This window comes from Temnothorax americanus, unplaced genomic scaffold (assembly GCF_048541705.1).
Source record: "Temnothorax americanus isolate GAGA-0224 unplaced genomic scaffold, ASM4854170v1 Scaffold172, whole genome shotgun sequence".
Taxonomy (NCBI): Eukaryota; Metazoa; Arthropoda; class Insecta; order Hymenoptera; family Formicidae; genus Temnothorax; species Temnothorax americanus.
Window position 1 is genome coordinate 31,713 of NW_027509310.1, and position 25,211 is coordinate 56,923.

At 35.3% G+C, this 25,211-nt stretch overlaps 2 protein-coding genes and 1 long non-coding RNA gene across 7 annotated transcripts in view; 2 read left to right on the forward strand and 1 right to left on the reverse strand.

Moving 5' to 3' along the window:
- Nucleotides 1-445: 445 nt before the first annotated feature.
- The window catches only part of LOC143896009 (uncharacterized), a 96,313-nt gene continuing 71,547 nt past the window's right edge, over nucleotides 446-25,211 (reverse strand). Inside the window, exon 2 of the long non-coding RNA XR_013256533.1 lies at nucleotides 446-1,119. This is a non-coding gene — a long non-coding RNA (uncharacterized LOC143896009). The remainder of the gene's footprint in view (nucleotides 1,120-25,211) is intronic.
- On the forward strand, nucleotides 1,089-10,238 carry LOC143896004 (uncharacterized). Of its 4 annotated transcripts, none has more exons than XM_077403549.1 (6): nucleotides 1,089-1,229; nucleotides 1,379-1,561; nucleotides 1,969-2,081; nucleotides 2,338-2,564; nucleotides 2,820-9,035; nucleotides 9,108-10,238. In XM_077403549.1, exon 6 carries the CDS (start codon nucleotides 9,300-9,302, stop codon nucleotides 10,236-10,238), a length of 939 nt encoding a protein of 312 aa, XP_077259675.1. In that variant the 5' UTR covers nucleotides 1,089-1,229; nucleotides 1,379-1,561; nucleotides 1,969-2,081; nucleotides 2,338-2,564; nucleotides 2,820-9,035; nucleotides 9,108-9,299. The 4 variants fall into 4 exon arrangements, with proteins under 4 accessions (XP_077259675.1, XP_077259676.1, XP_077259673.1 ...); XM_077403550.1 differs by having other exon boundaries at nucleotides 2,820-8,746; nucleotides 8,975-10,238; XM_077403547.1 differs by having other exon boundaries at nucleotides 2,820-10,238.
- Nucleotides 11,975-17,721, forward strand: LOC143896003 (uncharacterized). Of its 2 annotated transcripts, XM_077403546.1 has the most exons (8): nucleotides 11,975-12,113; nucleotides 12,241-12,279; nucleotides 12,382-12,498; nucleotides 13,318-13,479; nucleotides 13,561-13,836; nucleotides 14,218-14,444; nucleotides 14,543-14,705; nucleotides 14,795-17,721. In XM_077403546.1, the coding sequence occupies exons 1-8, from the start codon at nucleotides 12,050-12,052 to the stop codon at nucleotides 14,965-14,967; spliced, it is 1,221 nt and encodes a 406-aa protein (XP_077259672.1). In that variant the 5' UTR covers nucleotides 11,975-12,049; the 3' UTR covers nucleotides 14,968-17,721. The 2 variants fall into 2 exon arrangements, with proteins under 2 accessions (XP_077259672.1, XP_077259671.1); XM_077403545.1 differs by having other exon boundaries at nucleotides 12,241-12,498.

The following is a 25,211-nucleotide window of genomic DNA, read 5'->3' on the forward strand; positions in this document are numbered from 1 at the left end:
CAAAGCAATGATACTCTTCATGGAGTGCAGTAACGGCTGTCGCATACTAACAATGGAAACGAAGACGAGGGCGAAAACGGATAAAAGATTGAAAAGCGCACTCGGAAGGGAAATGACAGCACCGCGAGTTTCCTCTTCCCGACGGTCCTTCGACTTTATTCGCGAGGCAACGATACTTTACGCAAATATCCAGTATTCTGTATACAATCATAATTTATAGCTAATCATCCGTCGACGAAACATATCGCTCGCGTTAAAACAGCCGCTTCGGCGTAAACTGCACACGTTATGCAGTTATAGATAATTAACAAACTGAATAAAAATCTTAATTCTTAATATCATTATGTTATAATAATTAAGATTTTTATTCAGTTTGTTATCTATACTGTTCATCAGCTGCGTTACCCTTTACTCTGATGCTAAGAGACTGAGTGTAATAAATCAATACTATATAAATTTAATATTTATTGCATTTGTGTTATAGAAGTTATTGTTTTACCCCATCAAGAATGGATCGATAGATCCTTTGAAATAGTTTTACATCATTCATTTACATTACAAGAAAAAAATTATTTGAGGTGCAAGAGATGCAGTAAATTGTCAAGTCTAATAAGTACCCGCGTCAATATATACTATGTATACTAATTCACATTCTCAATTGTGCTACTGATATTATTTGTCATCAGACAATTATAAACATACACATAATAATTAGATAGATATTATATATATATACGCATGTGTGCATAAGAATATATGTAATTTATAAAAAGCGGGTGCTTATCAGCCTTGATACGTTACTGCCTTCTGCTACGCGGACGGCCAGAAAGCATTTTCAGGTTCAGGCCGTATTGCTAAAGAATCCAAGACGCGGCAACGCCGCGCGGCGTTGCCGCGTCTATAGCATATGTCTCTCCACCGTGCGTCCGTGTGAGCAATTCAGTGGTGTGTGTACGTGTACGGACATACACCACTTCATAGAACTTAGTTGGTAACACTGAAACCGGAGTTTCGTGTTGTCACCACGCGAGGTCTCCAATATCAGTTCGGCCTTTGCTTTTAGTTGACAGAGTTGACATTACCGACGTCGAGGAAGTTCGGCCTTAGCTTTAGCATCCCCTTAACGTTAAATATCTCGCTTCGTTGGGCAGACCGCCGCATTTTTCTGCCAGATTCTTTCGTTTTATGCAAAAACGAATCGATTAAGCTTAATTTCATCGATATTTGAGGTGCAGTAGCTATTCTAAATAAATACCATTATTTCAAAGAGTATTGTTTTATAAAAGTTTACTGACCGTTTTTATCTAAAAAGTATATACATATTCATATTATATTGAACTGATATACAGAGCTTATCAGATTTTTGTCTCAATCACAGACGCATGAAGCTGTTAAGAAAGACCGATCTATGCTGCAATACAGCGATAACCTAGAAATAGGTAGATAGTTACAGTCGTGACTATCGCTGCGTGACAGATAGTGATAATGAAATATATATTGACGGCAGGGAGCTGATGCCGAGGAGATCTTTAAGAAGGAAGGAGTATCCAAAATCGCACACGTACGTATATATGCTGTCTTGTAAAAGTTGTAAAAGTTAAGAGAACGAGAAAGTGATCTGGTATCTATATGCACGTTGTGACAGGCACTATCGCGTAATAAATATTTCTCCGAGGTATGTTTATATTGTACTTTACTTTCGTTAATTTGGATGCTTTGAATGTACAATCTCGCGTCTTCAAAATGTAATAATTTTCATAGTCAGACACTGTTGAGGCATAATTGTCTAGCACAAGAGGTCCTCTTGTGCTAGATAATACGAGTTGCTACATAGTGCCTCTAATTGTAAGAATCTCTTCTCCTTTACCCCCTCTTTCTTCCCTCAATTCCGAATTTACACTATTGTGTGGTTCGTATCGTGTGTCATTACCTATTATAAATGTCCTTTTCTCTCGTTTTCTCACGCAGGAACATTTTATATTTAACTATGTGGTGTACAAAATTTTGCCGCTATATATTGACCGCAGGTGATACCGAAGAGATTTTTAAGAAGGAAGGTGTATCCAAAATTGCACATGTATGTACGTATACATATGCTTTCTTGTAAATTTTAAAAGTTGAAAAGAACGAAAAAGTGTTCTGTAGCGCAATTTGTATTGTAGGCAAGTTATGCTAAAATATTTGTAAATTGAGTCCTTATTATCCATTATGATATAATTTTTATCAACAATATTAGAGGAGTAACGAAAATTAATTTTATTAAGTATTCAAAGCAATTGAGAGTTTTTAGCATTAAGTATTTTTATTTTCTCATAATATGCTTTAAAAATATTGCAGGGGACTTGTGAGTTATGCGAAGCAATTGTATTAAGGTTCATTGGTCATATAAAGTTTGCACTTGTCAAGCTTGACATCCTAAAGATCACAATGCATTCTGAAAACGATACCGTGCAGGTTCGTTGGCGTATACGTGGTGTCATCACAGGCTGGAATGTATTTTTGGTGTTTTGGAAGTAAAATTTGGAAAATACAATATATCGTAAAATAAGCGCTAATCAGGAAATGTATGTGTAATCAGTGCTCTAAACATTCCTTTTAATAGTAATATAAATTTGTTCTTATATAAATATTAATTATAATTTATTCAAGTTGTCTATTATTTGAAAAGAACTTGATTTTTAGTTTCGTTTTTTATTCTACTTTCAGAAAAAGATAAAATAATTTAGATTTCCTAAAATTAATTTTGTTTATGCTATCGGAGAGGAAACATTTATTATAAAATTGATTATAATACCAAGACAATTATATAACGATTTCAGATGGTACGACGGCTTTTTTATGTTAATGCTGAATGGAAAAGTCTACAAGCATATTGCGGACAAGATGATGCCTAATCAGGATACAGCCACGAAAAAAAAAGATATGCGCATGGCAGGGAAATTATAGCGCTATTCACAGGCTTTGTAAGCATATTTAGTAACAACGAGGATTCTTTGAATTGAGCTCTGTCTTAAAATCGCATCATTTGAAGTGAATCCACTGCTGAGTGCTGAAATTATACGATTTTATCCGTCACAACGAATAGACCAAGAAGAATGCTTTTTCCAGTCGATGGTTTCGAATGTTGCTGACGTATCTATTTCGTTGCAAATGCATCATTATGAAATGATGATCGGTAGTAAATGAGAGATATGTGAATTAAAAAGATGTGTACATCATTAAATAAACAGTATCTTTGTATGATTACAAACTATCTTCATCTAATTTTTTAGTGACAATGTCCGAATAATTTGCATTAGTATTTCTGTGTAAAAAAAATATGACGATTATATTACAGTATATCTGACGATTTTAACATAATTATAGAGGTAGAGTGTCTAAATTGTTATCGTTCCATCCAAATGTAGCTTTTATACTATTCAGATCGTATCGATATTTTATGCTGCTTAGAAACAAGTAAAAAGTATTTTAAAACACTTGTATCGTTTCCAGAATATAAAAACTTGTGTTTAGATTACAGATATACGTTTTGGGTATTGGCGTATCTATTTCGTTGCAAATGTATCATTGTGAAATAATGATCGGTAGTAAATGAGAGATATGTGAATTAAAAATATGTATATTACCTATCATCTGATTTTTTAATTTTAGTAGTGACAATGTCCGAATAATTTTGCGTTAGTATTTCTGTGTAAAAAAATATGACGATTATACTATTATATTACAATATATCTGAAAAATGTTAGAAAATGAAAGAATTGTTTAAAGGTATCCTGTATATCATAGTATCTATTTGCTTTGCCTGTATGGGATGTTAATAACGCGTAAGATAATATAATCATTAAAGTAATATTTCATAAATGCATATTTCATATTTAATTTTATTTTATAAATACTATCACATTTATTCCTATAAATCGTTTTCATTACGTTATTATGATTTTAACATTATTATAGAGGTATAATAGGATGTGTAAATTATTACCGTTCCATCCAAATATAGCTTTTATAGTATTATTTATTGTATCGATACCTTAAGCTGTTTATAAAAAATTAAAAAGTATTTTAAGACGAGAGAAAGCTATAGAGATAGAAAACGAAGAAAGAAGGAGAAGAGAAAGAACAATATAGAGAAAAGTATTATATATATTATACAAAAATATTTATTATATTTTAAATATATTTAAATTTATATATATTAGTTAACTTTTTTTTATATACACTACCGCTCATTAATTTCAATATACAATAGATTTGTTGATTTCTCTGTAAAGGATGAACATCACGATACGTGTTTTGCACAGAAATGAATGCACTTGCTGTTATAAACATTTCACTTGCATGCATGGCATTTTTATATAAATAATATATAAAAATGCAATGCATGCAAGTGTTTATAACAGCAAATGTATTCATTTCTGTACAAAACATATATGTATCATGTTCATCTTTTACAGAGAAATTAACAAATATAGGGGTATATTGAAATAAATGAGCGGTGGTGTATATAAAGAAGTTAACTAATATATAAATTTAAATATATTAGTTAAAAGATGGAGAGATGGGAGGAAGGAAGGGCAGGGAGAAGTGAAAGAGGAAGGAAAGTGAGAGATAGAAAAAAGAGATAAAGCAATAGAAGCGAAGGTAAAAGAGCTAGAAAGGTGGAGAGAGTTAGAAAAGAAAGACAGAAGGAGGAACAATGTAGTAGTGAAAGGGGTGGAAGTAGAGAAAGCGGTAGAGAAGCTATGGCTAGAGATGGGGAAGGAGGAAGGAATAAAGGAAGTAAAAGAGAAAGACGGGGAAAGAGAAGATGGTTTTAGTTAGGTTAAAAGATAGAGTAATAAAAATAAGAGAGGTAATGCAGAAGAAAAATGTGTTGAAAGGGAGGATGGAAGAAATAAAGAATGACATGACCTTGAAAAAAAGCATCAAAGAAAAATGCAATGAAGCCTGGAGAGGATAGCTGAAAAGGAGAGAAGGAATAGAAGGAGAGATTGGGTAAAGTACGGATAGATTTGGATAGAGGGGAAGAGGTGGAGTTGAGATGAGGAAAAATAGTCCTGAGAGATGGAAGGGAAGATGAGAGAGAGAGGAGCAAGAAAAAGGAGGGGGGGGGAGAAAGAGGAACAGATGAGAAGGGAAAGAGTAGGAGTAGAAGAGAGGGAGACGGAAAAATGAAATGTAAAGGTAGTGAGGAGGGAGGAGAAACGATGAGAAGGGTGGGCGGAGAGAAAAGGGAGGAGAGGGAGAGTAGGGAGGAAGAGAGTGTGGTGAGGCTGAGGGGAAGGGAAAGGAGTCAGAGAAAGTAGAGTGTGGAAAGTAAAAAGGAATGAAAGAGAGGAAAAAGAGGGAGAGGGGGAAGAAAGGAATGCAGGAGGGAGGAGGAGGGGAAGGAAAAGGAAGGAAGCCCAAAGATAGGCTTTTGAGATGTAGCGGGAGTGAAAGGAAAACAGGAAGGGTTTTAGGAAAGGATAAAAGAGTGGGATGTCGTGGGGTTGGTGGAAACATGGCTGAAATAGGAGGAACGGGAGAAGATGAAAAATAACGTGCCAAAGGAGTTCAACTGGAGGATACAGGGTGTAAAGAAAGAAAGAGTTGGAAGAAGAGGAAAAGCAATAGATGGGATAATGATGGGATTCAGAAAGGTGTTAGAAGGGAAAGAAGAATGGATAAAAGAGAAGAGTTTAATGATTAGAGAAGTAAGATGGAAGAAGAAGAAATGGAGATTGACAATAGTTTACGTAAGCAGCAATTTATGATAATGGGTAAGATAAAATCGGTGAAGGAGGAGGAAAGGAGAAAAAAGAGATGGATAGTGGGGGGCAATTTCAATGCGAGAACAGGGGAGAAATGAGCGCTGGAGAATGGAGAAGAGGGAGTTGAAAGAAAATCGAAAGATAAAATGATAAATAGGCAGGGGGAAAGGCTGATTGTATGGGTTGAAGAATAAGGGTGGGGAATTATGAATAGAGCATAGGAGGGAGATGAGAAGGAGGGGTGAATTTACAGGAGAAAAAGGGGAAACAGTGATCAATTACGCGAAGGGAGATAGGAATGTTTGGGAAAGAGTGACAAGATTGGAGGTGGGGTGTGAGGTAGATTCGGATCACCAATCAGTAGCAGTACGGGTGGACAAAGGGGGTGGTGGTGAGAGAAGAGGGACAATAGCGGAGAAAGAGAGGTGGGTGGAAGAGACGGACTGGTCGGAAGAGGCAAGAGAAGAGTTTAGAAGAAGAACCGAGGAGGTGTAGAAATAGGTAGGGGGGGCAATATAGCTAAAGAGATCGAAAAGTTGACAAAAATAATTAAGATGAAAGAAAGGATGAGAAGAGTAAAAAGAGGGGCAGAAGGAACGGGAGGATGGTGGGATGGGGACTGTGGGAAAAAGAGGAAGGAGGTAGAAAAGTTAATTGAGAGACTGGAAAAGGGGAAGACAATATAAAGAACATTATAAGAGAAAAAAGAAGGAGTATAAGGAAATGTGTGAGAGGAAAAAGGAAAAAAAGAGAAATCTGCTGAAAGAGGTAAGAGAGGCGAGAACAGAGAAGCAGGTGTTGGAAGTAATAAAGAAGGAAAGGAGAAGAAGAGTGGAAATTAATAAGGAGATAACAATGGAGGAGTGGGATGAATACTTAAAGGAGATGTTAGAAGGAACGGAATATAAGCGAAGGTTAGGAGAAGGAAAGGAGGAAGAGCAGGGGGCGGAGGGGAAAGTAGAGAAAGGAGAGGGGATAGGATGGGAAGAGGTAGAGAGAGTGCTGATACGTTGAAAAAAAGTAAAGCGGCGGGAGAGAACGAGATAGGAAGTAAATGTATATTCATAAATGTATATCCATAAACTATTATTTCAATTATCATTTCCTTACTTGCCGACATTGTGATATTTTAAGTGTATTAATTATAATTATATAATAAGTGATAAATTTGTTTAAAATTTGAACATTTCAAAGGGATTGGAGAGTGCCGTTATACTACATATTTAACTTTTAGAATACTCTGTATTTATGTTTTTTATTACTATTAATTAATATTATTGTTAGAATTAAAAAGATCAAAACTTTTATTATTAGTTGTACCTATATAATACACATAGTACATACATTATGTAAGAGAAGGGTGAAATGATTATTTACTATGCTTAAAGCAAATGAATTATACTATAATAATAAAAACTTTATACTATCTACACTACTAGAAACATAAAATATTAATTCTTTGTATTTAATAAAAAAAAACTTAGAAACGCTTGCATTTTTGCCATGTATCTTAGAAGGGTAGATTATATGACATTCATGGGTAAAATGTAAGCCTTATAAAAAGTTACAAATAATGTTTATAAATAAGGCAATAAATTGTCATAATAAGTTGTAAAATATGTGTAACAAGTTTATTAAAATGTAAGAATGATAAACAAATTATAAAACTAAAAAATTTTAAAAAGAAGATAGAAGAACGATAGGTGCATTAAAAATTATTATTTTTATACGATCCAAAAAGAGAAAGGAAAAGAACACATAGGAGATTTCGAGTTTTAAAAAGTATCCATATTATGGCCTAAATCCTGCATGCTAACTTGCCGTATATCCTAAACACAGGAGGGATATACAAGATATTAAGGTAAACAAAAAATACAAGAGCTATGCACTTGTATTTTGCTGTATTCCATCATTTATACTATCCCTATACACTTATGTGTCATGAAATAACTATTAAACTTTTTACATTCTCTACAGTAATTATTTTACGTAGGTCGTAACACAAGATCGCGCTTCTTACTACGGTGAGAAATCAATTCAAATCACGACAGTTTCGTTGATATTATTAACAGTAAAGTAAAGAACTGAAATTACAACACAATACTAATATGGCATAAAGACACATAAACGAATAATTGCAAGCAAGTAACTTCAATCTTTCTATTTTTTCTGACATCGGCGTAAAACTCCTCGTGGCGTAAAAATACCAGACTTACTCTATAATAAAAAATGTTTTGGATGCATCCATATATAACTTTTTAGTATGTTATTGTTTATAAAGTTTTAGTATATTTTTTTTTATAAGGAATAACATAATTATATTAAATATTTTCACTTTCTTTATAAAATTATAGTATAGCTAAGAATGTATAGAATAAACATACTAGCATTTTTTTATTTCTTGTAATGCAACATTTTTATCAGTTGGTGTAAAGAAAACACATTGTTACTTATTTTCAAGAAAGTCATGTGGTTGCATATTCCAAATTACATAATTTTTTTGCTAAGCAACAATTTTTTTACACTACCCAATAAACACCAGATGACTTTTTGGAGGACTTAAAACTCATCTTTCTTGAGAGCTCTTTAAGATTTTCTTAAAGCTGTAAAATTGACATCTTTTTGATACTTTGCATGTAAGAGATAACTTTCAGAGCACCTTTGAAAGATGACTTTTTGTCACTTAGAGAAGTTGTCCAATTGATATCTTTTAGATTCAATCTAAAGTTATCGTTAAAAAAAGATGACTTTCGGAGCACTTTTTCAAAATGACTTTTTTGAGATGTTAAAAAGTGCTTTTTAAAGACATCTTTTGTAAGTTATCTTTAAGAAATCTCTGTAAGACATCGATTAGAGAACTTTTGTTGGTTAACAAATGCAGTTTCCCCGCGCTTTTTTTATTATGCCATTACGCCTTTAATAGCTATCGCATATTAATGAATAACGTTTTTTCTATATATTATACATATATGTGCTTGATAAATATTTTGGTAAGTACATTTTTTAGTAAATTATTTCAATTATTAACGCATCATCGCGTATGGTGTGCATGAATAATCATGCACATTGATGCATTCTAACCTGTACGAATAATTTTTATAATTATTAATTACCAATCTTATAATAATGTACTTATATTAATGTCTTATAATTTTATAATAATTTTATAATTAATAAGCATTTTTTTATAAATCGTACTATAATTATAAAATTTACAGTTAAACATTAAGAACGAAAAACTCAGTCATCATCAAGCAGCGCGAGCGCACTGATTGTCAGGTGAATTTCATTGTATATTAATTACTCAAAGTCGTTTTTCAAAATGTTATTGCTCTTCCGTGTTTTATATAGGGTGTCGACAACGTTCCCACCACGTTCCCGATACTTCTTTGGACACGTGTTAATGTTTGCTGCTACTTTTGGGCAACGGTTTGTGCTACCTGGGTAGTATATTTATTCATTTAACCATCCATATGATTTAGTAATAAATAAGCTATAAACCTAAAATTTTAATTGAGTATAGTAGGCCTTATTATTTTCAAAATGTCGGAGAGAAAACCATATTTAGAACTTTCAGATAAGCAAAAAACAAGACGTCTTGATAAAGTTTTTGAAAATAGTATAAATGAATTACTTTATGCAAATAAAAATAGATTAAAATCAAATACCGTATTAGAATCAGTAGCTTCAAACAGTAATCCTCAAGCAGATTTATCTCGTGTTTTTCGTTTTGATAATCTTCAGTCTAGCAGTTATTGTAGTAATTTAGTTTCAGAAAATGAAAGTAATTGTGCAAATAATGTGCAAATTCCTGAGGGTAGTGAGGATCTTGATAATTATTCTTTGAACAGTGATGATTTCAGTTTAGGTAATAACAATGTAGGTCCAGATTTTAGAGCAGATAATGTAGACAAAGAATCAGATTTAAGATATTTTTTATATCATTGGGCTATAACATACCAAATTAGACAGAATGCTCTAACTAATTTGCTTCATGGTTTAAAGAAATATGGACATGATGATCTGCCTAGCGATGCAAGAACTCTTTTGCATACTCCAAAAAAAACTACAGTTTCTTTTGTTGGATCAGGTTTGTATTCACATTACGGCTTGAAAAAAGGATTAATCGTTCAGTTGAAATGTTTTGAGCAAAACAAAATCCCAAACGACATCGCTCTACATCTAAATATTGATGGTTTGCCTCTTTCGAAAAGTTCGCCGAGCCAAGTATGGCCAATTCTTGTAAAAATAGTAAATTATCCTTATGCTGCTTGTGATCCGTTTGCAGTAGGTATTTTTCATGGCAATCGTAAACCAGAAGATGTAAATTTATTTTTACAGCCTACAATTATAGAGTATTTAGAATTAAGTAATACTGGCTTTATTTTTAATAATCAGCGGTATAGGGTGTTTATTAAGTTGTTTGCTGCAGATACAGTTGCAAGGAATCAGATGTTGTGTTTTCCTCCACACAATATATAGTAGGTGTGGTAAATGTATACAAGTAGGCAATACAGTACAGCATAGACGAGTCTTTTTGGAAAATGATTCACCTTTAAGAACTGATAATAATTTTAGGATAGATGTTCCGAATGAGTATGAAAATTTATTATCTCCTCTTGAAGGTATTGGAATGAGTTTGACAAATCAAGTTCCTCTTGATCCGATGCATTTGCTTGATGAAGGAGTAGGAAAGAAACATCTTAAGCTTTTGTTAAACCTATATGGTAATAACAGTGAAGATGCTTTGAAAAGAATTAAAAACATAAATGATCAATACATTTCTTTTAAAGAATGGGTACCATGCGAATTTGTACGAAAAACACGTACTTTAAATGAGTTAAATAGATTCAAAGCAACTGAATTGCGAATGGCTATTTTGTATACAGCACCAGTTATATGTCAAAATACCATACCCAATGAATTAATGCTTCACTTCAATGTATTAAATTGTGCATTACGTATACTATATGATGCAAATGAGTGCATAAAAAACAATCAGTATGCTAAAGATTTATTAATTTATTATGTAGATTGTATGAAAAATTTTTACGGAGACCAGCATATAGTTTACAATGTGCACAATTTAATCCATCTTCCTGATGATGTTTTGCGATTTGGACCATTAGATGGTTTTAGTGTGATAGATTTTGAAAATCATTTACAAGTTATAAAAAAATTAGTAAGGAAAGGTTCGTATGTTTTAACTCAGATTATGAATAGGATAAATGAGAAATCATAACTTGGGACTAATGTCAAACATCATTCTATTCCTGAAAGTCGTCCAGTTTTGAAACAAAGCATCGTACAACAACTCCTTGAAGGCTGTACAAGACCTCATAGGACTATTGAATTTTCTAATTTTGTTTTGACAATCGCAAAACCAAATAATTGTTGTTATCTCACAGATAAAAGCGTCATTGTAATTAGAAATATCTGTTTTTTTAATGAAAGACCAGTTATTCTTGGGCATAAGTATATTGATTGTGTTAGTATCGATAATTATCCAATAGATTCTCGTTTAATAAATGTATGCAAGGCAAAGACTCTCTCTAATGAACTTCAAGTATGGCCCGTTAAAGCTATTTTTAAAAAAGGATTTCGAATCTTCTTGTGTGGATACTTTTATATTTTTCCTCTTCTTCATTGCAAACCTTAAATTTTTTAATAATTTTTAATAATTTTTAATAATTTACATATTCCACACAAGTGTCTCTTAAATAAATGTGTTAAGGCCTGTGTCTACGATGTTAGAACTTGGTCCGAAATCTTGGACGGAGAAAGAATTAACCAATCACATTTGAACAATTTGGCCATTTGACCATTGCGATTAGTCAATTCTTTCTCTGTCCGAGGTCTCTCGGACCAAGTTCTAGTACAATCGTGGACACAGACCTTTATACAATAAATAAAATACTCATAACGCCAGTTACAAATTGATTTAATATAAGACCTTTTTCAATTTTAAAGAAAATCATGAAACGTTATCAATTATATTAAAAAATATATATATAAAGGTTATATATATTTATTAAGATAAAAATATATAAATAATATAAATATATAAATATTGTATTGGTAGAACAAATTATCTTTAAAAAAACATTCGTTTTATATTTCAAATCTTAATAATTTTGCAAAGTCTATGTAAATCAACAAAGAAAAATTATAAATAGTTTATCCATATTTTTGAGACCTTTTTCAGGTACTGTACTGATGTTGTCACTGTGACCGGAGCGATTGATCTTGCACTAATAAAATACGCATAAGTATATAATTAACTATCATTAGCAATGTCATCAAAAAGAAAAAGTGCAGTAGAAAATACATGCGTGAGAGAACATCTCAAAAGGACTAGTAAGTTTTGATCAATTTAATAAGTGACTGTTGATATTCGTTCTAATGTAATTGTAGTATAACATTGTAATCTAAACCTATAATAATGTATAATTATTGGAAGTTAATATTTAACGTTTACTTGCAGAACCTGGTAATAGTGGAAAAGTAAAACCTGCAAAAACAGGTATTTATTTATCTCAAGCTCCATTAGTAAAAACCGGTACATCGAAAATTCTACCTGCTGACAAAAGAGGAGCGTTAGCAAATAATTTATTGAACAAACCAGATAGCAGTATAGTCCAAAACAATTTTTCGAGAAGTACTCTTTTGAACAAGAGAGGATTGTTAAATGATAAAACAAATACTCTAGACTTACATGCGAATCAACAAATTCAAGAAAAAGGTACGTAAAATAAATCTTTCTAAAAGTTATTGGCCTATGTTCTGAATCGTCTTTTATCGATAAAAATGCCTGTAAAAGATTTTTTCAGCTAATAAGAATCCTTCTAAATCCAATTTTAGTGGCACTTTTATTGATTAAAGAGGATTCAGAATACTGACCGTTGTTGCCAGACGACGCATACAATTTTCAATAATAAGGATTTATTATACACACCTTTATTATAAAAATCAATTTTTTCATCTTTGATTTCTATTCAAAATAATCTGTTGATATATGAATATGTTCAATTTTACTACCCATAAACCTGTAGAACGTTATTTATAAATTTATTTGTATGTTTTCTTTTGCTTTAAAAGATCTTTGTTTTGACAATGATATTACAGATAATAATCGAGTATTGAATTAGTAAATTATAGCGGGGAGCACACACTTTTGTATAACGCATAATGCGTAAGCATAAGAAAATTGATTGGTCCATACACATGTGCATAAGAAAATAGACCAATCAATTTTCTTATGCTTACGCATTATGCGTTATGCAGAAGTGTGTGCTCCCCGCTTTAGACTTACATCTATTCATTTTAAAGTTATATTTAGATAACAACAATCAAGATCACTCTCTAGTATTGCAAAAGGATTTTGATAAATGTTAAATTTCTATGAAATCCGAAAATTTGAAAAAAAATTTTAAGGAATACGTCAAGTTATAAGTGCATATGTCAAATTAAAGGTGTATAGTGTACAGCTAATGTAAACTAGGTCTCTCTTTAGATATATGCCTAGATAGATCTCTTTAATCCAATGTATTTTTAAAAATAGCTTTCAGTGTACAAGGACTACCATCCGGCTTTTTGAGTACAGATATCCAAGAAAACTGTTCCACTATAGTTATTAATGGTCAACGATTGGATTTGCGAAAGATTCCGATTATTGATGATCAACAGCAAGTGCTGAATAATATAGTACCGAATAATGAAACAGGTAAAGGGCACATCTCAATTTCGTAATAATAGAATTTATTTTTAAATACTTTTTTTATTGCCACCAATGTCGTACTTTAAGAATCAGCAGAAAAATTTTCTGATGCTGAGGATGTTCAGGATGCTGAGGATTCTTTACGAAGCGATGACGGACACTACAATACAGAAGACATTGAAGATGGTAGATCTGATGAACGTGAAGATGAAAACGTTGATGGTGAATATGAGCATCACGACAATAACAATTATCAAAACGACAATGAGAATGAAGAGTTTTGTGCTCCTCATAATAATCAAAATGAAACTCAGAGCTTGCTGGATTTTGAGCAACTGGACCACGACATAGATCATTGTTGTCGTAAGTAAACTCTATCAATTCTATAAATTCGTTATTCTACATAAATTTTGTTTTATATATTTATTAATGAAAACAATATTTACAATTTTTTATTTTATATGAATCAAATCTATATAATATGACATTTTTACAGTACGTTTGTAATATATAATATATACATATAATTAAATTTGAAAATTTATTACCTGTTTCTTAAAAAAATTATAATTGTAATATTTATAAATAAGAACTATTATGACCTTCTTGAACAATCTACTTATTAACCTGCTATTGACAAACTTACAAATTGTTTAAGAAGACCATAAAGTTATTTATAATTTATCCCATTGAACACATGAAAATCAATTAAACAAATATAACTAATTTAGTATTTTATTACAGTTTCTTGCCGAGAAATACTCTTAATGCTACTTAAAAAAGTGGATCAACTGTTATTGATAATGAAAAATGGGCCACAAAAAAATAATAATAACAATAATCCACAAAATGAACAAATAGCAGGGACATTTGATCAACTTCAAATGTTACCGATAAAAGAAGTTGAACAATTGCTTTTATTCGACCAAAACTTAGTAAATCCTCTCCACCGACAAATAAGATCACAATTTGTAATAAATTATTTATTTAAAATAATTAACCTATTTTTATATACATATATATATGTTATAATTTTATTTACAAATTTTAATAATTTATCATGTTTCAGGAAGCAAAAATGGTTGCTGTTGGAGGAGATACTTTCGACAAAGCTATCAAAAGAATTTTGTCGGTAATTATGACTGATGAGTTGGCAGGCAAATGTACTTGGATCATCAGAAAAGCTGGCAAGACCAAGATTTCAAATTGCAATTTTCCTAAAATAATAAGTGGTGTCACCTATTTTTTTATTTTTAAATAATTTTTTAACTCTATATACATATCTACAATTATATTTTATTTAGATAAATTTTATTTTTAGTTTACATCACCAAAAAATATGCCATTATTGATGAAATAGTAAAAAAGCGGATACAACTTTGGCTGCAAAAATATGGTGACCGCATAAAGCTTAAAGAAGAACAAGCTCGAAAGGATGAAGAACATCGCCAAAAAGAAATTGAGGAAGAACGACGATTATTTAACCAAGCATAATCAAGTTAAAAAAAGAATAACCAAATTAATAGTTCATATATTAACAATAAAGTACAAAGATCTAGATCATTAGATAATATGATAATATAATATTTTAAGTTGCAATTTTGTACTTCTATCAATGGGCGCATTTAAAAGTATAATCGCTCACTGGGCTCTTGCATCGAATTGACGTAAATTTTTAGTTTTAAAGGAATGAGCGGTTGTGCTTCTAAACGCGACCAATGTTACTTCACTGTCAAAATGTGATATGCAATAATTAATCGTAAGACTTTTACGTAATTATTTTATTAAAACGTTCTGTTTATAAGTTTATAAAACAAGTTTTTTTAAATTTTAGATTCTATAAAATTAATGTATTTACATATAATGACTGTTTATTTTTGCTAATAAACAAGAGTTGAATAAATCAGGAAGAAATGCGACAGAATTGGATTTACTAATTGTTTAAAACAGAATACATTTTTCTGTTTTATACAATTTTTTATTCTAATTTTGTTTCATTTCTTCCTGTTTTATTCGATTTTTTCTAAAAATTATAAAAATTAATTGAACCTAACCCTAACCTTGCGACCGTGCGCAAGCGCGGCCCGCGTCGCGGAAACCCCGGAGCCAAAAGTGGTGCTGCGGCGCCTTTCGGGGGAGGCAGTGCGGTTGCTGGCGAGGCAGACGGGGCCAGAGGATGCGGCCGTGCCGGTAAGGGGGACGGTCACCCCGACACGGAGGCCGGGGACCCGGGAGCGGGCCCCAAGCCCGACAGACGAGCTCGGGGTGCCTACTGATATGGGTAGGCTCCTGAAAATCGTGGAGATGCTCGAGGCTGAGCTACCCGAGATCCCTGAGGCGGAGACGCAGGGGACCGAGGCACCGGGAGAGGAAGAGATGACCGGGGGCGATCCCGCCATAGGTGACCACGAGCCCGTGGGGTCATTTAGGAGCCCGGAGGGGAGCGGCGGCTCCAACATCGACGAGGCGGAGTCCCGTCGAGATTAGTCATAAGATTAGCGATTGCGTTCCGAGGATGGGAATACGATTATCTAACGCACTGAATGTTTCCTCGTCGCACACGGCGGGGTACACTGTTTCTGTTTATTTTCCCGTAAGATCGCAGTGCGAACATTGGTCCCATCCGGCGCATTAGTAGTTATAAGTTTGTTCTGCCGCGCCAATAATTTTCGTTTATTTTCTTCTTTGCGTTCAGTTTCGGTTGTTTTGGAGACGATGGAGATACGCAGTATTATTTTGTTCCCGTCGGCGCGGGTACGGGAGGTCACGCGGCGGCGTGACGGGGCGAAGGCCCAACCACACTTTCCAGGAACAGGTTCCCGTGCGGACAGCCGGGAGGTTGCCGCACACTGGGAAGGACGAGAGCGCGCGGATGCGACATGGCGGACCGTCCGAAAACTCGCACTAGGTGCGTCGTCTACGGGAGTTGCGTGCTCCCGACGCCTAGGGGCACGTCGTAGAGCCCACGGAACCAAGTCCCGTCGAAATCCGTCAACCGGGCGGCAAAATGGCGGACCGTCCGGGAACTCGCACTAGGTGCGTCATCTACGGGAGTTGCGTGCTCCCGACGCCTAGAGGCACGTCGCAGAGCCCACGGAACCAAATCCCGTCGAAATCCGTCAACCGGGTGACAAAATGGCGGACCGTCCGGGAACTCGCACTAGGTGCGTCATCCACGGGAGTCGGACACTCCCGACGCCTAGGGGCACGTCGCAGAGCCCACGGAACCAAGTCCCGTTGAAATCCGTCAACCGGGTAGCAAAACGGCGGACCGTCCGGGAACTCGCACTAGGTGCGTCATCCACGGGAGTCGGACATTCCCGACGTCTAGGGGCACGTCGCCGAGCCCACGAAACCGGGTCCCGTCGAGATCCGTCGGCCGGGTGGCAAAATAGCGGACCGTCCGGGAACTCGCACTAGGTGCGTCGTCTACGGGAGGCGGACACTCCCGACGTCTAGGGACACTTCGCCGAGTTCACGAAACCGGGTCCCGTCAAGATCCGTCAGCCGGGTAGCAAAATGGCGGACCGTCCGGGAACTCGCACTAGGTGCGTCATCTGCAAGAAAAGGACGTTCACGATTGTCGGGGACGTCCGCACGAGCGTCCGAATCCGATCGCCGGCGAAATCCGACGATCGGGGACAAAGTTAGAATACCGTCCGCCATCTCGCGACCTGGACATCGGCTGCGGGGAGAAACCGCGGGAGGCGTGATACCAGGTCCGGAATAAGTGCCGAGGGGGGTCGGCGTCGTCGGCGAGCCCGGTGCTCTGCACCCGGGCGTCTTCTTCAGGGAAGTCGTCTGGATGGGGATACTAGAAGGAGTAATAGATCTGGCGCACGGGTCGGCGTCAACGGCCGAGCGAGAGTAAAAATTTTGGAAAACGACTACCCGGTTGCCAGGACGGAGCGACCGCGCGAACGCAATAAGCGTGGAAATTTCCACGGGGTTCGGCGAGATCGGCGTAAACACCCGCGTGGAAAATTACCGGCGGCCGACGCGTACACGGAAAAAGGTATTTACCGTATGAGATCATGCAAGGCGGACCATGAAACGCGCTGCGCCCTGCCACTACGCTGGGCCGTGTCCCCCACTCTTTTCCGTCGTGCGCCCATGTCAAAACACGCTGCCGCGCAGCAACGTCTTTCCTCGTACTAAGCACGATATTTTTCCGTGCATCGCACCGGCTTTCGTACTTTGCGCAGCGCTGCAAGATACGACGTGCTACGTTCGCAACGCGAAAGCCGGTGCAATGCACGGAAAAATACCGTGCTTAGTACGAGGAAAGACGTTGCATGGGCGCACGACGGAAAAAAGTGGGGGACACGGCCCAGCGTAGTGGCAGGGCGCAGCGCGTTTCATGGTCCGCCTTGCATGATCTTATACGGTGAATACCTTTTTCCGTGTAGGTAACGGCGAGAGAAAGCGGGAGATACGCCCGAGTGGGGGTATACGGTACCGATAGTGGGGAGCCCGAGCGAGACGAGCAACTCGGGGCAGTCTCTCGGGGATGTTCGAGCGTATAACACGTAATAAGATTCGCTCCGTGTCGTCGCGCTAAGTCACCGCGATCGTCATACGAGTTCGAGAATTACGGCTCGCCAACATTCGTAACAACCGGGAACGCCCGCGGAACGCGTTAATTGTCGTCTTTACATGGACGAACGGCCTTTTTAGACCGAAATAACTTCGTGCGTCGTAGAGAAACGGGGCGTGTGTGCCTGCGTATACGAGCATCCGACATTTTTTGTGACTTCAACTTCTGTGAACAACCAACACTCTCTCTCTCTCTCTCTCTCTCTCTCTCTCTCTCTCTCTCTGAAAATCAATAATATTGAATAAATTAAACAATATTTTCATAAAAAATATCGAGAATTTATTAAATTGGACTTACCTTCTGACGGCCTGATCCATTGTCGGCGATCACTCGAAGTCCCTCGTTGATCCTGGATTCCGGTGGCAGCGACGATCCTGATCGATGACGGCGATGATCCAGCGGCGGCGGGAACCTGAAAAAAAGAAGAGAATTAGTCTAATTGATTGTTCGAGATATCGTTCGATACTTACCTTCTCGGTGGTTCAAAGGTCAAACCGAGTGGCGACCGTTGATTTCAAGGGACACGTAGCGTTGATTCGTGCCTCCAATAGTACCGTCCGGTTACAACCTAACCTATATGAAGGACAACCTACGAAGGACAACCTAGAGGTCTCTTTTAGTTGTCTTAATGTTGACTTTTAGATAACTTTCGAAATAGGTTTCAAAAATTAAAAGTGCTCATTAGGATATCTGAAAGACCACTTTTGAGATGGACATTGGACATCTTTTAGTTACACTTAAAGTCCTCTTTTGGATATTTTGAAAGACATCTTTTATCTTTCAAAAGTAATCTTAAAGAGCACTTAAAGAGGACCTTTTGTTTACTGGGCAATTGATTTATTTTATTATTCTGTACATAAAAGTGTTAAAGGTACAGTTACCAAAAAATGAATAGTTTGTGAGGTACTTTATATTTTGCCAAAATGTGCCAGAATAAAATATGAAATATCTTGTAAACTATTAATTTCTTTACAACTATCTTAATACTTTTATATGTAGAATAATTAGAAAAATCATATTATGAAAAAAATTGCGATGACCTTTATGTGACCTTAAGAAATTGATTTAATTTAAAATTGATTTTATCATTATTTGTCCTCTTTGATGCATCTTTTGTCTAAAACGTTTTTTCATATCTTCCATATTTTTTAAGATATTTGCCTGGGGTGTTTAAAATGGCACACCTGTTATATAAATATATAAATAGATATGTAAATTATTAATTTGTTAATTATAACTCTAACTAAAATTTTTATGTAGAATAATGAAGAATTATATTATTAAAAAATCATACAATTTCCATTTAAAAAAATGGAAATGACCTTTATGTGACCTTAAAGATTCGATTTTTTCGAAAATTGATTTCATCAATGATTGATTTATTTGTGCCTCTTGATATTTTACATTTGTCTGAACCGTTTTCTCGTATCTTCCATATTTTTCGAGATATTTGTTTGGGGTATTTAAAATAACATACCCTGTATATATGTATATGTATATACATATACAGGGTCTGCGAACAAAAAGTGTCCACCATCTATATTTCAGAAATGGCTTAAAATTATGAAAAATATCGAAATGTACGTGTTTGATTATTTCGAGGGGCAACTCAGAGGATTGGGAGTCGTCTCCCCAAGGGATTGCCCTATAAGAAAACTCCAAATCCTTAAAAATTTCAAATGGAACCTCTTATATTGTATATCGTTAGAAAGAGCATAAAATAAGAAAAATTTTGGTTCAAACCAGAGGTTGATACATTAACTCATTCGGGAATTATTTTCCAAGCAAAAATAAGAAGTTAAAATAAGAAGAATTTTCATGAATGTTTGTTTGACGTTTACGTGCGCGTTTGCGAGAGTTCGTTAAGAGTTTCGAAACGTTATTTTCTTGCTAGAAGCATTTAATAATTTACTTGCATTTACTTAATAGAATGTATAAAATCAACAAGGTCGGGAAATATTCTGCAGATATTGAGTACTGTTTACAAATACAAACCAAATATGACCATTTCAAACACTTCCTACGAATGTAAGCAGCTGTAAATTACTGGAGCACAGAAATGGTCATAACTCGGAAATAAGGTCAAATAGGACATATGTTTATGTTTTTTCATTGTTTTCGTGTCCTGAATCTACCACTACAATACTCCCCACTTATTAGGAAACACCTGTATGGATGTATGTATGTATGTACATATAACATCAAGTACAGTTGTCGAATGTCAAAACGTTAAGAAATGTAGAAGATTAAGAACAAGATGATAAGGCTATGGTCCATTTGATGCTACAAATGCTTTGAAGCGTTCTTCATTTTCTTCGTTTTTCTTCACAGAAAGAAAAGAGAAGAGGAATACTTCGAAGAGCATTTGTAATGTTAAATGGATCGCAGCTTAAGTAAACATACATGGAACTACACATCATTAATTTTTAAAACTATAAGAGAAATGACTAAAGGTGGGATAATTACGACAACAGGTAAGGAATTACACAGACTAAAACCAAAGGAGAATATACGAGACAATGCAATAAAATTTTATATGTAACAAAAACAGATGGAATTATTCTGTATGGTCAAAATATTGCAAAAATATTGGAGATACTGATTGAAAAAGTGCAGAAAGAAGAAGAAAGATATATAATATTTGAAAAAGATTATATATTATTTTTTAATTATATTAATTAAATGAAAAAAGCTCTAAAAAAGTATGAAATAAAAAAATTTTTTTTATAGAACCAACTTCAAAAAAACTCTAAAAAGTAAAAAAAAATATAAAGCTTTTTTATTTTCTTTTTAATTTTTTCTTACTTTTTAGTTTTTTTAAATTTAATTCTATATTTTTTTAAATTTTTGAGCAATTTTTAAAATTTAATTGTTTCTTCAATTTTTTTAAATAGATTTATATATCAATTTTTATGTGACATAACAGTCACGTGTAAAATTTAATATTTCATGATAAAAAATTAAATATAATTTACTTTTAACCAACTTCAAAAAGGAGGTTCTCAATTCGGCGAGTATGATGACGTGGATATGTCTACGATTTTTTCTGAAACTACTGTATGGATACGGTTTTCACTGTAGAGTAATCCTTGCTCCGGAAAGTTTTAGTACATAAAACATTGCGTTAGAACATCAGGGTACGGAACAGTAAGGAAATTATGCATACTTAATAATTACATTAATTACAAGCAAATAATAAATTATTATTTTTGATTCGTATCAATTGAATAACGCACTAAAAAAGTATGAATTAAAAAAAATTATTTTTTTTTTAAGAATTCCTTTTAATGTTTTGAAGTCGGCGCCAAATTAATAATTACTAATTCAATTTGTCGTCGCCTTCAAAAAATTGAAAGGAATACTTGGTGTTTTTTTTTTGCAGAACTGGTGCGCACTCAATGCACATTAAAGCCGTCGTACACACAAATAAACGTAAAGTATGTTTAATATGAACGGGTTAAGTCAATCCTCAATATTCTTTATTATACTATTTGGTAAAATATGTATTAGGTATTTTATCAGAGAGTCGAAATATTTGCATTTTACTTTAAATATTAGAAATTAAATCAGTATGCACAACGGCTTTAATGTGCACTGAGTGCGCACTGCCAATAAAAAATGCTATTAAAAATATCATTAATTTGGCGCCGACTTCAAAAAATAGAAAGAAATTTTTAAAAGTTTTATTTCATACATTTGAGTTTTTTTATTTGTTAATTTTTTTATTTTTTATTTGTTTTAAAGTTTTTTTAAAAACCGTCTTATTAAAAAAAAAATTTTTTTACGTTGACTCATCGCATGACAAGAAAAAGAAAATGTGTTTCTTTACATTTTTAAATTGATATAACTGATGCTATAAATCATGATCACATCAACGATGAAGATGGCTACAGCGTGTTTTATGTAATATATGATTATTTTTATTAATTTATGATTAAAATATCATAAAATTAAAAAAAAACAGAAGGAAGAAAAAAGAAAAAAAGGAAAGAAAAGAGCCATGAAACAGAAAAAAGGAGAGAGAGGAAGAGGGAGACAGAGAGACAGAGAGACAGAGAGAGAGGGAGACAGAGAGAGAGATTGATTGATTGATTGATTGGTTTATTTTATGCCATAGTCACAGACTTTAGGCAAGTAATGAATAATACAAAGATACACATGATATAAACAAAAGCAAAATATAAAAGACAGAAGAGAGAGAGAGAGAGAGAAAGGGAGAGAGCAGAGGGGGAGAGAGTGAGAGAAGGGGAAGAAAGAGAGCGAGAGAAAGAGAATTAGTGAGAATAAGAAAAAATGGCTGCAAAATGCAAAAAGAGACAAAATTAAGACGACAGGATATAAATTTAAAGGAATAGATGAGGATAAAATTAAATAATAGGACATGAACAAAAATCAGAGAGAATCAGAGAAGATAAAAAAGAATGAGAGAAATAAAGAGAAGACAATGAGCGAAAATGAAGCATTATGGAGTGAGAACAAGTAAAAATAAGAAAGAATGAGAGAAGATAAAGCAGTAAAATGCAGTAAAATTAGAAAATTAATGCAGAATGAATGTGAATGAAGGAAACTATATAAAGATAGTAGAAGGAGACTACATAAAGATAGTGGTGAAAGAACGTAACTGAGAGTGAACGAAACAAAATAAAACAAAATGAAATAGAAGAAGAGAGCGAGTGAGTAAGAATGAAAAAATGGAAAAATTACAAGGGAGTCTAAAAAATAAAATATGTGATTTATAATTAATAAGAGAGGGAGAGGAGTATAGGAGTGGAAGCGGGTGGTTGGCGAGCGCGATAGAGAGCGAAAAAGTAAGGCGTAGAGTGAGATTAGGAGTAGCAGCAGAGAGGAGAGTAGTGGTGGAGGGAAGGGAGAAGTGGTAAAGGCGGTGGAAGTGGAGGCGAGAAGCAAGGAAGAGTATTAGTTAGTAACGGTGTGTGGTCAGAAAGAGGTTAGGGACACCTTAGAGAGAAATTGAAGTGGCAGGCGGTTGAGAGGTGGTGACATCTCAGAGAGAAAAGGGGAAGGAGTAGGGTGGCGGTAGATTTGAAGCGAGATAGGGAGAAAAAGAGACGATAGAATAAATAAGGTAAAAGAAAGGCAGGTGATAAAAAAGAGAGTAGAGGAGATAAATAAAGAAAGTGAGGAAAAGGATAAAGCGAAGAAGGAGCTCAAAAAGATAACAAGTAAAAGAACAGATAACAAGGATAATGAGTAAAATGATGGAGAAAATACGGGAATTAAGGAAAGAACAGAAAGAGCAAGGGGTAGAAAGTAGAAAGCAAGAAAGAGAGAGAAATGATAAGAGATGATATTAGGAAGATGAGGGCGCATGTGGAGGAGAGAGAGGTGAAATGGCAGAAGAAAAGGGAGGAATTGAAGGAGATAGGAGAGTTGAAAGGAAGGCTGGATAGTATAGAGAAGGAGAGAGATGGGAGGAAGGAAAGTGGGAGATAGGAAAAAGAGATAAAGCAATGGAAGCGAAGGTAAGAAAGCTAGAAATGTGGAGAGAGTTAGAAGAGAGAGACAGAAGAAGGAACAATGTATAATGAAAAAGGTGGAGGTGGAGGAGTGAAGGCTAAAAGAAGCGGTAGAGAAGCTATGGCTAAAGATGGGAAAGGAGGAAGGAATAAAAGAGGTAAAAGAGATAGGAAGAAAAACGGGGCAAAAAAAGAAGATAGTAGGATATAAGATAGGAGTCAGAGAGAGTAAAATAAGAAAGTAAAAAGGAGTGAAAGAGAGGAAAAAGAGGGGTGAAAAAGAGAAGGGGGAAGAAAGGAATTAACAATAAGTAGGGAGGAAGAAAGGAAGGAACAGGAAGGAAGCCTAAAGATAGGCTTTTGGAATGTAGCGGGAGTGAAGGAAAAACAGGAAGGGTTTTGGGAAATGATAAAAAAGTGGGATGTCGTGGTGTTGGTGGAGACGTGGCTGAAACAGGAGGAATGGGAGAAGATAAAGGAATAGGGTGCCAAAGAAGTTCAACTGGAGTATACAGGGTGCAAAGAAAGAAAGACTTGGAAGAAAAGGAAGAGCAATAGGTAGTGAAATAATGATGGAAGTCAGAGAAGGGTTAAAAGAGGAAGAAGAATGGGTAAAGAAGGAAGGTTTAATGATAAAAGAAGTAAGATGGAAGAAGGAAAAATGGAGATTGGCAACAGTTTACGTAAGCGGCAACTTGGACAAGATGATGGGTAAGATAAAATCGATAAAAGAGGAGGAAGGGAGAGAGGAGAGATGGATAGTGGGGGTGATTTCAATGCAAGAACAGGAGAAAAAGGAGAGCTGAAGGATGGAGAAGAGGGAGCTGAAAGAAAATCGAAAGATAAAAATGATAAATAGGTAGAAGAAAGGGCTGATTAAATGGATGGAAGAGAAAGGGTGGGAAATTATGAACGGAGCAAAGGAGGGAGATGAGGAGGGGGTGGTGACTTTTACAGGAAAAAGTGGGGAAACAGTGATCAATTACGCAATAGGAGATAGAAAAGCTTGGGAAAGAGTGACAAGATTAGAGGTGAGGTTGTGACCGGAACAACGATTTATGATGTTAAAATTGAAATATAGTCACTTACTACTTGGACTGAATTATTCGGTCGCCACTGTATTTTAAGGCTCAAATACAGAAACCTCTGGTTGTTGCTATGCCCCTTGCTTCCTTCCAGCTCGATGGCCGCCGTCTTCTACGCCGCGGACGTGTTCAAGGCCGTCGGCCCCGCCCTGTTATTGCGTCGCGTAACTTACGGAACTCGGATAGGAATTTTGACCGGGCCGAGATATTAACACTCTCGTTTTTATTATAAACAAATAATAATTTATTATTCCCTCACTTCTACAAACGTAACCCGCGTTCGGGTCTGAATCTCCTTCTCAGGGTGTATATCTAAACGTCGACTTACACGAATGGATCGTTATCCCGTATCGCGTATCGAATCGTTATTAATAACGCTGTTAACGCAAGCGGTCAACGGGATGAGCCACGCCGGCTTCGATTTGTTTCGCGATCATCGCAACGTGCAACCGCATCGAAGTTTCACGACGAACTGTCCAGGAGGAACGGGTCGAGTCTCCCCACTTTGAGGCAACGCATGCGCCGGTGTGCCTGTTCGGGCGCGAAGCCCTCCCATTGGTTAGTCGTACCTACGGGTGT

What these genes read in the sequence shown, in the direction of transcription:
- LOC143896004 (XM_077403547.1), top strand. Translation starts at nt 9,300, where the DNA reads ATGTCGGAGAGAAAACCATATTTAGAACTTTCAGATAAGCAAAAAACA.
- LOC143896003 (XM_077403545.1), top strand. Translation starts at nt 12,050, where the DNA reads ATGTCATCAAAAAGAAAAAGTGCAGTAGAAAATACATGCGTGAGAGAA. An exon ending in GACAAATAAGATCACAATTT is followed by an intron (nt 14,445 to 14,542) that starts GTAATAAATTAT and finishes ATCATGTTTCAG; the next exon opens with GAAGCAAAAATGGTTGCTGT. An exon ending in TTTTCCTAAAATAATAAGTG is followed by an intron (nt 14,706 to 14,794) that starts GTGTCACCTATT and finishes TTTTATTTTTAG; the next exon opens with TTTACATCACCAAAAAATAT.